Source organism: Panicum virgatum, chromosome 5N (genome assembly GCF_016808335.1).
Source record: "Panicum virgatum strain AP13 chromosome 5N, P.virgatum_v5, whole genome shotgun sequence".
Classification (NCBI taxonomy): Eukaryota; Viridiplantae; Streptophyta; class Magnoliopsida; order Poales; family Poaceae; genus Panicum; species Panicum virgatum.
In genome coordinates this window covers 13816106-13831293 of record NC_053149.1, presented here as the reverse complement: position 1 = coordinate 13831293, position 15188 = coordinate 13816106, and the positions used below count along the sequence as shown (strand labels likewise).

Here is a 15188-nt window from a genome sequence, read left to right as displayed (position 1 = left end):
CAATTAAAATGACCTATAGTGCATCTTTGATGAAGCAGATACTCAGTACGAGGGGGGGGGGGGGGGGGGGGGGGGGAGGCATGGACGTACGTATGGTCTTCTTGTTGGCCGCTTTCGCATGCTTTCCCTTGTGACCCCAATTGTACCACGTACTCCGCGCACTCCTGTGACCGACGGACCGATCGAGCAACCGTGTCATGTTTGCTTGCTCTCATGTGACCGCAATTGGTGCGCCACCACCACGCACATTGACTAGACCCATGCTCCTCTTCACGCGCCGCCCATCCCTTCTCCTTTAACGGCATCACGAGCGCGCGAGCGACCGCGCCGCCGGGCACGTCGCTGTCGGCTAGCCGCGCCGCGCGCGCAACGTATACATTCACGCGTGCGTGCGTACGTATATACACTTCTCGCCGATCGACCGGCCGGACCACCGTGCCATCACATCATCGGAGAGCGCCACCTGCCGGCAGGTGAGCTCGATCCGCTACTCGTCCTGGCGGCGACGACGATAGATCCGGCCACGATGATGCGCCGTCGCGGCCTCCCCAGCTTCTGCCACGGCGTCGCCTCCACGTCCACGGTGCAGCAGCTCCACGGCAAGGAGCAGCCGGCCCGCGTCGGCGGCGCGGACGCCGCGTCCTCGTCCTTCCTCGCCGTGCCGCCGTCGGTGGTGGGCTCGTGCGTGGCCGAGACCGAGGTGAGCGGCACGGGAACCGGCGGTGGTGCGGGCGACGGTGGAGGCGGCCCGGCGGTCACGCTGGAGGAGATGATCCTGCAGCTGGACCTGGAGGAGGAGGCGGCGAGGAAGGCGCGGCGCGCGGCGGGGTACGGCGGGGAGGAGGACGACGGGTGGTGCCCGCGCCGGATGTCGTGCGTGGACGGCGGCGGCGCCGGCCCGGCGGACCACGTGCTCCGGTCGGCGCGGGACGCGCTGAGCCAGTACCCGCGCTTCTCCGTCGACGGCCGGGACGCCATGTACCGCGCGTCGTTCAGCGGGTTCTACGAGGGCATGGGCCGCGACGCCGCCGCCGCCGCCGCCGGCACCTACAGCCGGCCGCGGGCGTCGGCGTGCGGCGCGGGGTGCGGGGCTCTCGTGTGCAGCGCGGGGGGATACGAGATGGACCTGGAGCGGACGCTGCGGATGCCGGCCACGGTCGCCGGGGAGAGCGTCGTGTGGTGCAAGCCCGGCGTGGTGGCCAAGCTCATGGGGCTGGAGGCCGTGCCCGTGCCAATCAGGGGAGGGCTCCGGCGGAGGAAGGCGAGCGGGCATCCGGCCGCGACGTGCGGCGGCGGCGGCGGCGTCAGGAAGCAGAGGCTGAGGAGGACGGGGCAGGAGGAGCTGGCCTTGAACAAGGAGAAGCTCTTCATGGCGCTGCATGGTTACGACGTCGCCGGGGCGGGCGCACGACACGCTGGCGCCCTCCGGTCCGGCGTGGGACCTGATGTCAGTGAGATGGGCAACGACGGCCATGGATGGGAGTTCCGGCTTCGCTGTTGAAGGGTGACTGGTTGAGGATGCAGATGTACGTTTTGTTAATGTGTATATAGCTCCCCTCCCTCTTCTATTAGAACGGATACGTGGTTGCTAGCAGATAAACTAGTGTCGAACTGGTTTCAAAAAAAAAAAAACTAGTGTCAAGGACTTTGGTTACAACATGTTTATACAGTTTTCTCACATGAATAAATCTTCTTGTAGTAATGCCCATATCTTGGAGTATTTCGCGTATATTTTGCAGAAATTGTTGTATAAGCTAAGAAATCTAGTTTTTTATTCGTTTGGAGCTATTTTTTAAACAAAAAAAAGAGAGGAAATTTTGGAGGTAAAGTTTAAGTTCTAAAGTGGACTTATAAGTGCTCTTATTTTTCAGCCTGTTTCCCTGTACAACAGCCACTTTAGGGGTTCAACTAGAAGCTCAGGCATTGAAATTGGGACTTCAAATCGTTGAAGAGAAAGGGAGACCGAACTTGAAAAGGTGGAAACCCTCAACTAAGAGAATGAACTTCCAATTGCAATATACTTCAAACAGTTTGGCAGGACAAATTTTGGGTTTCAGCAACAGGGGAAACTGCTGCGTCAGGATCGTTAACGCCATCAGAGGCTTTGGGCATATGTGATTTTGGTTAGTCTCACAATGATGGTAGGAGGATGATGGCAATGGCAGAGGTACATACATGCCTAGCGAGCGCTGTGGTGAGAATCAACCAAATTTGATCTTTCGAAAAAAAAAGAATCTACCAAATCCGGAGAAGATGAAATGGTCCCATTGGAGTGGAGAAAGATTGTAAGATCAAAGTTTTGAGTGGAAATAATGCAAGTACAAGACTTCACTGTCCATGATATATAAGGGATCCCACTGAGAGCAGGGTGCTGTCCATAGGCAAGCTTCAGCACAAGTGTCCATGTATTAGTGCTTTCGCTTTCCAGTGTTGTACAAGTATATCCATTTATATCATATTGGTTCAATTATAACTTACCTAGATATATAAACTTGCTTAAATGTTGTGTGCTGGTGGCAGATACGTCCATTACATTGTCACATGGAAACCATGATGGGCGATTACAAATCGATGGATTAGCAAGCTACTCTACCCAAAGTGCCACTTAGAGTGTGATAACTTTGGTATGTGTAGAAAAAATGATCTCAACAGCAAAACTTTATATCAACTAATGATCAGCATATATTTGAGGTGGTTGCCAGAAAAAGAGGCTGGTCAGTTGAGATGAGCTTTCTATCAGCCTGTCGGTGACAAAGCATTTTCAAACGCGCTGTCTATCTCGCGTACCTGTTTTTGACGGATCGTTATACTGGTGAAAAGGGCATACCGGCATAACGAAGCAAAAATTCTCAACTGCAAGGTGGAGTAAACTGGGAAACAAGGCGGGTACCGGATAGGGAGTACTCTTCAGATGCCCGGAACTGTCTGGTTTCCAGTTTGTATTCATGTATGGGAGGAATGAATCAATTCCCTGAATGCCATTGAAATTTTCGCCAATCCCTTGAATGCCACTGAATGGCATTGAAGGGATTTTTTTTTGTGTCTATGACATGTGGGGTCAATGGCATTCAAGGGATTGGCTAAAATTTTAATGGCATTGAGGGAATTGGCTCGGGAGGAATCAGTGTGATGTTGGACCCTTTTTTGTGTTATAAATAAAGCAAATGCTTTGATCTTTTTTTTTTCCATTTCGCGTTAACAGAGTTCACCTCTTCATCTTCCATTTTCTTCATTATCGTCGTCTCAAACAAAGAGATACTCCTTCCATACACACCTAACCAAATAAGGGCATCCACACTTCCACAGTGCTCCATAAAAATAGGCTATATGCCACCTCATATATTCAAGGATGTAGAGAAGATAGAGAGTGGACAGCAAGGTGTTGTATCTTGCATGATCTAGTCAATTAAAACATGATATCATTTCCAGCTAGATACAAGTTAGTATGGCATCTCGAGTGACGGTTTCACCTTTGCCCTCACAGCATTTCATAAAGATGATTAACCATAAAAACTCATTTCATACTAAAAAAACCCATACTTTCTTGTCGAGTGACGGTTTCCTTTACGTTTTCACTTATCCCCCATTCCTTCAGTGGCAATCAGCATGTTAGTATTCTTTTTTTTTTTCCAGGAGTGTTCATGTAATCATGTCTTTACACTCACCTGAACTCCTGAGGGCTCAAACGTGCTTGCCAGCGAGAGACAGGGAAAGCAGCAAGATTCCAGGCCAGGGCGCCACGCATGTAGGAGTAGTGTGCAGTGTGCTCATGAGTCATGATCATACGATTCCTGTGGCCCATACAGAGCTTGTATCTTATCTCCCAAGATCTATAAAGGGATCCGTCGCTATCATCTTTCTGTGCCCAGGAACAGGTGAAAAAATTAAGAGTTGAAGTTATACCAATAACCATAGGTGATCCTGATCATTTTTGTATTCCTGTGTTTTGTAGGGCAGCAAAGTATGTAAGGTATATAAGGATAAAGACAGGCCATATCACTCCAAAGGATTAATGGGGCCCCGAATTATTTGTCCACAGTTGGTCACTGGCACACTGGTGAAACTAGCTGTGTTGGGATACAAACAATCAATAGACTCTTTTTTTTTTTGCGATTACACACTCACCCTAAACAATCAATAGATTAAAGACCATCATTTATGCCCTTGCATAATTTGCCTCACTGGACGAAGTTTTACATCCTTTCAAAAAATATAGAAAAACGAATTGCTTATGTCCTTGCTTAATTTGCCTCACTAGAAGAAATTTTATAGTATGCCCTTTCCTATAAAAGAAAAAAAGGCACTTTTATATGTCCTTGCTTGTCCTACTTGCACACAAAAGAAATTCTTACCTTAGAATTCAGCTCTGCCCTGGAAATTTCAATCCATGAAAGCCACCCTTACCTTAATTTACAAGTACTGCACAGTTTATCCGTGAAATCTGCAACGTTTTCTAGTGGACAGTTATGACTTAACTGGGGTATCTCAAAAATATGGGAAAAGAAAACTATTGCGCTTCTAAAATAGATAAAAGCAATGCCATATAATTCTACTTCTACATGCATCATGTATCATGGAGGTACCTGGTCAATGGTACGGTCATCTTCAGCAGCTGGACCGCTGGGGGCATCTTTTGAAGGGACCAATCAATATCTCATCACAGACTCACAGTAGTCAGTACTTCCTGCTGACTTCAGCTGCTGGCCAATACAATCACAGAAAATGACGGGCACGGTGCTGCTGTTACCAGGACGCCATTGAAAGATAGCATGGCATTTTGTACCGAGCGAGAATCAGAATCCAACATCTTGACGCCCAACCCCCCACCTGTTGCTTCTCTGAAAAGTTCAGCATGGCACATGGTTGGTGAGCTTTCCGACGACAGCAGAGCGGGAATGATTTCACTTGCCAAACATACATCCACCCATTAAACATTGTCGCCATATGGCACGGAATACAATCTCTCGGGCTCAGTTATACTTAATCACTCTCACTCTGTGTGTGTGTCATCGTTCTCTCTCTCTCTGACACAAACATACAGAGAGAAGTGGCAACTGACTGAATTTTAGCTCCCTTGACCACAGAATCCCATGTACGGGCACATGCTTTCTTTCGTCAGCTTCCTTCGCTCTGTATCTTAAAAGCTGAACTGCAAGCTCCATGACCAGTTCTTCCAAGTCCTCTAGTTATTCTGCAGCTGAAGGAGAGAAGCCATGAGGGTAGCAGCCATGGTGAACTGTACTGTGGAGGATCGAGGCTCCAAATCTGAAACCAACTAGAGGTAATAGCGTACTTGCATACTCTGATGTTTCATTGCTCTCAGGTCTCAGCCCCCCACTGGATGTGTCGGTTGGGCACTGTCTTCTTTGATGGTGACATGGTGATGGATAAGAGGCACAGAATCCTCTGTCTTGAAGGTGAAATGAGCTAGTCGAGATATTGCGAGCTTCCTTCTCTTCCAAAGCTCCAAGCCTTATTCCACACTTGAACTGCTTCGCAAGGAGAAGCGATGGATCCTTCCTTTATCTTGCTTCATGATCGTTTCCGCATTATCTAGCCTTGGAAATGCAGGTAGTTGGAGGACTTGAAGTAGAACTGACCTTTCTTGATAGGTGATAGGGACCTGGGACCTCCAAGCTGGTCTTATAAGCAATGTATGGGGCTACGGGCTCTCCAGAGGCACTCCCATATCCAACATTTCCCTTCATCTTGGGCTCAGCAGACATTTGACCGAGCATGGAAGTGCAGGTATGAACTACAAATACCTCCTTCTATAGATATTTTCTTTTGATTTCTGCTCTTTCCACAGTCTTCGAGTCTGACTGAAGCAAAAAACGTGGTCAGAAATTTGATTGAAAAATCATAGCAAAAGTCTTCGATGTCAGCTAGACATAGTAAGATTGGACCTTCTGAAACAGTCAAATTCAGTTTATGCCTGACTCTAATAAAACTTTGTTCTCTACTTTCTTTCTCTCCAATCTTATGACTTTATTCATTCTGAAATGGTAGGCGGAATCTCCAGGAAATATGGTAATATGACCAGAAGGATAGAGTAGAAATACTGGTTCATGGTGCCGGTTTGCATAATACCAAACATGGATGGGCAATCAGGGAAAACGATGCAGAGTCTGCCTGATACACTATCGTCCCTCATGGGGTTCAACCAGTACCTCACACCCAGTTGGATTGAATCGGTGTCTCACATCATCAAGGAGTTGTCACCAACCGAACCAAATACGAAAGTAATGGTTCATATGACTCAAAATATTGGTCCTGATGATGCAGAATCAGACGCTAAAGTTGCAAAGATTCAAGGTACACAGTCCGATTCTTCCTGCCAAAAGCTATAAACATTTCTGATTAGCTTTTTTTGCCACAGAAGAGATGAATTAATTTTGTTGAATGCTCAACTAAAGCAGATAACACTGCAGTATGTGGTCTGGTTCTTTTTCTAAATTTTTTTAACATTTCTGAATACTTCTCTCTGTTTTTAATCATATAACAGATGAACTGGTTTCACTGAATGCTCAACTAAAGCAGATAACACTGCAGAGGAGACAGTCACTAAATAACTATTTGGATCTGAAAGGTAGAAATATGTTCGAATTTACCATTCGCGTGAACAAGTTCATGTTTGGGTTGCTAAAAGTCACGAAATATAATGGAAGTTAGTTACCTGTTAATTGCCATGCATTTATTCACCAGGAAATATAAGGGTGTTCTGTCGTGTAAGACCTTTTCACCATGAAGAGAGTTACCAATCCAGATCTCTATTCACCCTGGATGAGAGTAATGTGTTCCTAAAAGTTGCTGAAGCCAAGATAAAGCAATACAAGTTTGATAAGGTTTTCAACCAATGCTCAACACAAGGTAATCCAATCAAAATATCCTTTTATAGGACCTGTAACTTTAAATGGAATACTTGAATAAAAGTCAACTTACAATAATATGCTTTCTAGGTGATGTATTTGCTGAAGTTGAACCAGTGATAAAATCTGCTTTAGATGGCTATAACGTTTGTATATTTGCCTATGGGCAGACAGGTAGTGGAAAAACTTATACCATGGTAAGATTTATTTCATTAAAGTCCTTACCTGCCTCTCATGCAAAGAACAAATAAAAAAACCTAAGTCCAAACAGCCCTGAAACTAACTGAAATTTATTTTTTGTGCTTATAATTCACTACCACATGAATTAGGAAGGGAAGCATACAGCTACAGATCTAGGTGTGATACCACGAGGGATTCAAGCACTATTTGATCGAGCTTCAGAGAGCAACATAAGGTTTCTGTTCACTTTCAGTATGCTTGAGATTTACATGGGAAACCTAAGAGACCTGCTAGTTCCCAGAAGCAAGACACATGATTTTAAGAAAGTGCCAAGGTAATTTAGTACTCTTTCTTAAATACATTGGAATGAAGGACTAACTTGTTGCAGGTCATGTATCAAGATCTCTTACAGTCGATAAATGGAAACATTGTGTAATACCATTTAGTCCATGTTATTTCTGGAAATTTTTTACAATGCTACTGTAGTGTAACTGCGTCCCAGGCTGCCTAGCAGTGCAGCACAGCCAACAAATGAATATGGTCATACAAATGCTGCATTAATGCATAGGAAACATATCAATATGCAGACAATCAAGTTCAACACTTTCACCATAGAAGGATCTAAATCGGAAGAGAATCCTGCACTCATCCACTCGAGACATGAATTGCCATCCTTGTACAAATTTTGTTAGTACAGGTTAAGTGACTTGCATACATCTGTGCACATTTATCGCTTTCTATCTTCTGTTTTCTTGGTTTCCTTTCTTTGAAGTAAACGATTCTTTACTGATTATCTGCATACAGCCTTTCCATCAAAACAGATCCTGATGGCGGCATTGAGATTGAAAACCTTGTGGCAGTTACTGTGAATAGCTTTCAAGAAGTAAAAAGACTATATGAAGTGGGGACCCGGCTTCGTTCAACAGCTTACACTATGGCTAATTCTACATCAAGCAGATCTCACTGGTAATTTTTCTTATTTTGCTGGAGAAAAATGTGAACTACCTAGAACAATTGAAAAGACATCAGTCATGGTTGTGTTAAGGGTATAATGGTAAATGTACTAGTAGTCTAGGGTTTGGGGTGTCTCATGATCTCTTCTACTCGATATATTGCCCTTTGGACCTAACTCAACACATCAAGCCTTTATTCGTAACATGGCATCACAGCTCTAGGTCTCGATCCGGCCCCCACCCTCGTCAATCTCCGCTGCACCGTCCCTGGGACGATCGATCTTCATCCCTCCCGGGGGTGGCATCTCCAAACCCTAAGACTTCTTGTACATTTACCATATACCCTTAACAGGTTGCACCTGATTGAAAGAGAGACTGAATGAAAAAGAAAATGCATGCCTATTGAAACCTTATTCTGCTAGGATAAGAAAATGGCCAAGGAGCTCATGGCGCAGTGGCAAAGGCAAACTGGCTGGGAGGCTCCCGCCCAGGGTTCGAACCCTGGGTGCGGCACCTTAAACTTCAGGGGTCTCCCTTTGGGATATCTCTTTCAAAAAAGGATAAGAAAGTGGTTAGTTCTACAAAAGAAAGTACTATGAAAGAGTTGATGTACTGATGTCTTATGCTCTTCCTTATGATGCAACAGTTTGATTCGCCTTTCATTGACCTCCTTCGACGCACCAGAGAGAAAAAAAGCAAGAAACAAGTTATGGATGATTGATCTAGGTGGAAGTGAAAGACTTGTAAAGACAAAAGCAACTGGGAAAAGACTCAAGGAGGGCAAAGCCATAAATTTGTCACTGTCAGCCCTAGGGGATGTGATTGATGCACTTCAAACCAAAAAAGCCCATGTCCCTTATAGGTAAGTCCATGACATACTGTTTGGCAGTCGGCACAATAGATTACAGTTTTCATCTATAAATAATAACCACTTACCTTCTCAATTCTTCAGGAATAGCAAGCTTACACAAGTTCTTAGAGACTCTCTAGGTAAGTAGTATTATTCCAAAAAAGATGCAGAACAATTGATCCTTTCTTATTCCACGAACCCAAATCTCTTGGCTCATCTTGGTTTTTTTTTTCACATTGACAGGATGCGATTCCAAAACATTGATGCTTGTCCATATCCGCCCAAATGAGGATGATTTGTGTGAGACAATTTGTACCTTGGGTTTTGCAACAAGAGTTAGAAGCATTCGCTTGGACAGTGAAGAGCCACCAGTAAGCTTTTGCAATTATAACTAGCGTCAGTATATATTCAAGAAAATAAATTCATAGGTTAACTTTGTCCATTGCTATGAAAATAAATTTGCTGGTGGCATGCTTTGCTTTCCAGAGACAACTTGGAATAACAAGATGAAAGTCTGTATTATTTGCCAAAAGAATTTCAGTGTCCCAGAAAAATTATCATAATAGTCTAATCATATCTATGCAAAATAAGCAATCCAAATTTTTTGATGTGGATCTGTGCAATCTTTAATACAAAAACTAATATTTGGTCTTGAACAGGAAGAAAAGGCAAGAAAGGAACATTTATTAATAGAGTTGGAACGGGAGGTCAGTGAATTAGAACAACAATGTGAAGATGTTACCCGAAAGATTAAGAAACTTGAGGAGACAATGGAGCATTTGAAAGGACCTCAGCCATTTGTTAGCACAGATTCTGTCGTTTCACATCCATTGAGTGAAGACCTGAAAACTACCATGTCAAAGACTACAAAGAATTCAAAGAATCGTAGAGAAGTTTCATCTAGGTTACCTAGTTTTATGAAGCCAACGGCTTCTAGCCAGCAGAGGATAGGCTTGACCAAACACATTCCTATCAGTAACAGGACAAAACCACCAGTGCCACCAAAGAGAAGGCCTTCCTCAGTTTACGCTGAGTCTGTAAGGCTGCCAGTAAATGCTACCACTTGGCAGTCAGAATGCAGCTCTGAGTGCAGTATCTCCATGACAAGTGACATGAATTGGATCCCAAGCTTACAAGATGGGACAGAATGCAGCCAGCAGGATACATCAGAGTATGAGACTAAACAGGTTATTTTCTCAGAACATGCGAAACTGTTGCAGGGTGAACTGATTTCGCTCGCAGAATCTCAACTTCTAGAATCAGGGAAGATGCAGAATAAAACTGAGGAAATGGACATTATAGACATTGATAGTTGGATCCATCAACAAATTACAGAAAACACCAGCATATGTAAAAGAGAAAGGATTCTAGATATTACTGAAGTAACTGAATGTGAAACATACAATTCTAGTACTGCATCACCAATTCAGATGGAATGTCTTAAAGGTGGTAAACAGGCACAGGATGAAGACAGTCACCTCAAACTGCAACCCCCCATGATAAATGTGGAAGATATCAAGCAAGCAGAAGCTATCAATCAATTCACTTCAACAGAATTGTGCACTCCTCCCTCAAAAGAACTTTGCAGAAATGACAAAATGAAGGAACATAAAAATGAAAGGCTTGCATATCATGGAAAATCCAGAAGATCGCTACAGGAAAAGTTGGACAAGTGCATTCCAGGGCAGCCAAACAATGAATCAAAAACTGACCCCATCGTACAACCTGAAGTCAGGTTCCAGGATGAAGAACATTATATAGGTAAGCTCTGCCCAAACATTAGAGAATGCATTTCCAAGAAAACATACTTTAAAATAAGAGTCCATTATACATTTAGTGTCATCTTGATTTTATCGAAGCTAGTCCTGATAAAATTGAAATCGATGTTGGGGAAAGTATTTGCAGGGAAGCTGTTATGGTAAGGGATGCCTGTCCCTGATCAAAGGGAAATATTATAAAATATGGACATACTGAAGCAAATAAAATTTACAGAAAAGGTGAAAACTTTTCAAAAAACTAATCAAGCAATGCTTCAATTCATATGCAGTAACATGAGTAACTTGCAGCACATTGACTTCTTGATCAAGTAACTTGACAGCATTCATTTCATATCTGAAGGCACACCAACCACACCGATAGTATGTTTGTGTTCTAGATCTTTTGTTCCATTCAATTGTACCCCTTTTTAATAACTGAGAGATTATCAGTTATTAGACTTCATTCTATTGTTCCAGTGAACACTGAAGGAACAATAAGGTATAGATCTCTAGAGTGAAAATGGAAGAGCACTGAATCTAAACTTCATTACACCCAAACTGAAGCATCAAAGATAAAGATATGTTTAATAATCAACAGACTTTCACACAATTGTTATATAACAATATTGTTTACAACATGGTACTGTCATATAACTGTAACTACATAGACCCTAATGTTAGAATAAAATACCACAATATGCTCATTTTATTGTTTTACGTCTACTTTTACACTTGTACCAATGGGCATATTGTGTCGTACCTATTCTAGAAGCTCTATATCTACTGATTGTGTTCATTGTAACTGTTTATTGATTTTGTTCTTCTCTACAGACAAGTCGACAAAGTTCTTTCAAGCTCTTCGAACGGCATGGGTTGGTGCTCTTCTAGGACTGGGTACTATGAGCCTTGGATTAGAGCAAGACTTCTTCCAGAGCTTGACGCTTTGAGTTAAATAGAATTTCATCACTTTAAGGGGGTTCTAAGAGGTAGTATTCAATTTTAAGAGTAACTACTTCAGAGAAAATATGTGCTCACTATGCCAGACACCACAATGAAATGTAACTGTCAATTTGCCGCAATGGCATGTGGATTGCTGATATGATCCTGAAATAGTTGTTTTGACAGCAGATGGATACTCTTAGGATAACTGGAAAAAAAATGGATGAAAGGATAAGAAAGAAGGCAATTATATGATAAAATTTGCCATGTCACTGTCATATTCATACAGATATTTTTACAGCATTCAAAAAGCTATGTCAATATTCTAACTCTGAGGAAGAGTTATTTACATCTATAAGCATTTCAAACAAATGGCATCCATACATACCACATTTACAGTTGTTATTATGACATATTTAAGACAGCAACTTACGCCACAGTGCTAGAGAACTTTCAAGATAAAGCTGAAAAGATAGTGGCCTATTTTGTTCAATATGTGTTCAAAAGGAGAAGCTTGGGGATACAATGATCAGTTTATACCATGCTAGAAGCCCCTACAGATGGTTCTCTACCTTCAACCAACAGTCCATACGGATAGAAGTTTTTGAGCTTTGAACTTGTTTATGCAACTACCAATGCTCTAAGTCAAATCCTTTCCTGAGCTCAGCTAATCCATGACGCAAATGTTTATGACTTGCTGAATGTAAAAGAATTACTCAATCCTTCTTCGGAAAGAAGCATTGACCAATAAGTGGACACAATCAGTGAACTTCAAGTTACCATCGCTGACCACTTTGTTGAGGCCTTGATGCCATATAAAGTGTTAGATGTCTTTTTTACAAAAATGAGACTCAAGGAGTGACTCATGAACCATGCCATGAAGTGCAAGTTTGGGCTGCGGTATATGGCTGCAGTGATATTAGCCTTCTTCAATATCATGCAGTACTTCAGGAAGCACAACAATAACACCAACAGATTTCATATTGGTGTTGATCTTACATAATATTTCACAAATCTTATGTAAGCAAGGATGGGATCCATCTCTCGAAGTGAACTCATGAACCATGCCATCAATTTCGATGGAACTTGCCCCTGGCACATTCTTTAGACCCCTTTCTTTCATTGCTTTTCGGAGTTTGCTCACATCATCCCACCTCTCCTGTTCTGCATAAATATTTGATAGGAGAATATAGTTCCCACCGTTGTGAGGCTCAAGGTCAATTAGATGCAATAAAGCTTGTTCTCCAAGGCCAGTGTCACCATGAGTCCTAGCAGCAGCAAGAAGAGCACCCCATATTGCTGCATTTGCCTTGAAAGGCATCCCCTGAACCAAATCCTGAGCCTCCATTAAACAACCAGCACGACCAAGTATATCAATCATGCACCCATAATGCTCAACACGTGGCTTCATCCTGTAATGGGACACCATGACATTGAAAAACCAGCGGCCCAAATCAGTTAATCCAACATGGCTACACGCTGAGAGGACAACAAGAAAAGTGACATCATTTGGCGCCACATTCTCGGTCTCCATCATGCGAAACATTTCGACAGCTTGCAAACCAAGGCCATGCAATGCAAATCCAGCAATCAGTGTTGTCCAAGTCACGACGCTCTTCTCCTCCATACCCTCAAACACCTCCACTGCCTTCTCGATACACCCGCATTTCATGTACATGTCAATGATCGCATTCATCAGTGGTATCTTCTGGAATAACCCCCGCCTCACCACAAACATGTGCACCCACTCCCCTAGATCAACCGCACCCAAATCCCCGCATGCGGACAGAACTGACAGCAACGCCACCCCGTCAGGCTCAATCCCTTCCTCCACCTGCATTCTCCGGAACACCTCTACTGCTTCCTCTGGCTGCTTCATCTGCGCGTACGCCCCAATCAACGTCGTCCACGAAACCACATTCCTCTCAGGCATTGCATCAAACAGCTCGCGCGCGCCGACCAGGTCCCCGGACTTCACGTACCCCGCGATCATAACGTTCCAGGCCACCACGTCCCTGCCGTGCATCTCGTCGAACACGCTGCGCGCGGCGGCGACGCGTCCGCAGGCGCAGTACACCTGGACCAGGCTGGCGGAGACGTGGGCGTCGGAGGCCGCGAGGCCGGCGCGGAGGAGCAGGGAGTGGAGCTGCGGCCCGAGGAGGCTCCCGCGGAGGAGTGGCGGCGGGAGGCGGGCGGCGGCCCTGAGGGAGACGGCGGGGTGCACGCGGCGTAGAAGGGCGGCAGCGTGGGGCCGGTAGCGGGGCGCGAGGCGGAGGGACGCGAGGAGGAGCGCGCAGAGGAGGCGCGGGTGGCGGTGGCCGCCGCGGGGGAGGAGGAAGGCGTGCGCCTGGAGGAGTTGGCGTGGGGAGGCGACGCGCTGGAGGAGGGAGAGCACGCGGTGGAGCGCAGGGGGCAGAGGCGGCGGCGACATGCGGGGGGCGGCGGCGTGGCGACGGCGCCGCCGTGGAGGCCGGCGGGTCGCTGGAGCCTGTGCGGTTATGGCGCGGGATTTCGGGAGTTTTACGTGGTGGGTTGTGTGGTGATGAATTTGAGCAGAATAGAGCCCAGGAACAAAGACGGGCCTGGGTTTTAGAAATGGGCTGGGTGTTGGGCCGGGCCTCTCTTTTCGGTCTCTCTCCGGCCAACACCAACACAATGCCCGCCCGGTCAACGCCAAGTCCGCTCGCTGCTGTCAGCTCGACTTCGGCTGTGTTTAGATCGGGGAAATTGACACTGTTTCGAACTGAAAAGCACTGTAACATTTTTTATTTGTTTACGATAAATATTATCCTATCATGAAGTAACTAGGCTCAAAAGATTCGTCTCGAAATATACATCTAAATTGTGAAATTAGTTATTTTATTTACCTACATTTTATACTCCATGCATGTGTCTTTTGTTATATTTAATGATTCGATGTGATGGGAATTTTAGAATTTCAAGCCAAATTCTGGAGATGTAAACACAGCCTTCGACTTTCTTCTTCTGCAGAAAGCCAGAAACTGCTCGTCTGGCCGGCTCGACAGACGACAGCGACCTCCCACCTCCCCCTCTTCTGTCTTCTCTGCCCCGGCCCGCCTCCCGTGTCCCCCGCGGCGGAGATGGGTGTCCCGGTGTTCTACCAGTGGCTGGCGGAGAAGTACCCGATGGTGGTGGTGGACGTGGTGGTGGAGGAGCCGGTGGCGATCGAGGGCGTCAGGGTGCCCGTCGACGCCTCCAGGCCCAACCCCAACGGCCTCGAGTACGACAACCTCTACCTCGACATGAACAACATCATACACCCCTGTTTCCACCAGGAGGAAAGGGTAAGCACGGCTCGATTCCTCGCTACCTTCCCTTTTTTAAGAGTTTTGCTCCAGTTTGCACAAATTTTAAACCAATTAATATTTAATTTAATTTTTTTTCGAGTGAGTTTTGTTTGGGCCCGACCCTACCCGTGCCCAATTGAGGCCCGGTTCAAGTCCAGTGGCCCGTACCCACGTTAGATTCAACAATCGAGTCACTATTTCTTTTTCTCGCGTTTGGCGGCCGTCACCGACGGCGGTGCGGCGATTTTTTTTATTTTTAACTTTTTTTAATTATATTTTAATTTTAACCTGCTATGGATTTTATTTACACGGTGTAACCCGTTTGGTCGCGC

At 45.1% G+C, this 15188-nt stretch overlaps 3 protein-coding genes across 5 annotated transcripts; 2 read left to right on the top strand and 1 right to left on the bottom strand.

The window, feature by feature from the left end:
- The first annotated feature begins 363 nt into the window (after positions 1-363).
- LOC120672213 lies at positions 364-2569 on the top strand. Its single transcript, XM_039952528.1, has 2 exons — positions 364-1526; positions 1872-2569. The coding sequence occupies exon 1, from the start codon at positions 527-529 to the stop codon at positions 1499-1501; it is 975 nt and encodes a 324-aa protein (XP_039808462.1). The 5' UTR covers positions 364-526; the 3' UTR covers positions 1502-1526; positions 1872-2569.
- Positions 2570-4845: 2276 nt separating this feature from the next.
- Positions 4846-11808, top strand: LOC120676460 (kinesin-like protein KIN-14B). 3 transcript variants are annotated; one of them, XM_039957729.1, is made up of 13 exons: positions 4846-5748; positions 5845-5894; positions 6010-6315; positions 6506-6589; positions 6706-6870; positions 6960-7066; positions 7199-7383; positions 7854-8015; positions 8649-8864; positions 8955-8992; positions 9096-9223; positions 9512-10613; positions 11441-11808. In XM_039957729.1, exons 3-13 carry the CDS (start codon positions 6069-6071, stop codon positions 11554-11556), a joined length of 2550 nt encoding a protein of 849 aa, XP_039813663.1. In that variant the 5' UTR covers positions 4846-5748; positions 5845-5894; positions 6010-6068; the 3' UTR covers positions 11557-11808. The 3 variants fall into 3 exon arrangements, with proteins under 3 accessions (XP_039813663.1, XP_039813664.1, XP_039813662.1); XM_039957730.1 differs by having other exon boundaries at positions 5810-5894; XM_039957728.1 differs by lacking the exon at positions 5845-5894 and having other exon boundaries at positions 4847-5281; positions 5613-5748.
- Positions 11804-14057, bottom strand: LOC120676490 (pentatricopeptide repeat-containing protein At5g56310-like). The gene has a single exon (XM_039957800.1). It carries the CDS (start codon positions 13977-13979, stop codon positions 12468-12470), a length of 1512 nt encoding a protein of 503 aa, XP_039813734.1. The 5' UTR covers positions 13980-14057; the 3' UTR covers positions 11804-12467.
- Between the last annotated feature and the right edge of the window lie 1131 nt (positions 14058-15188).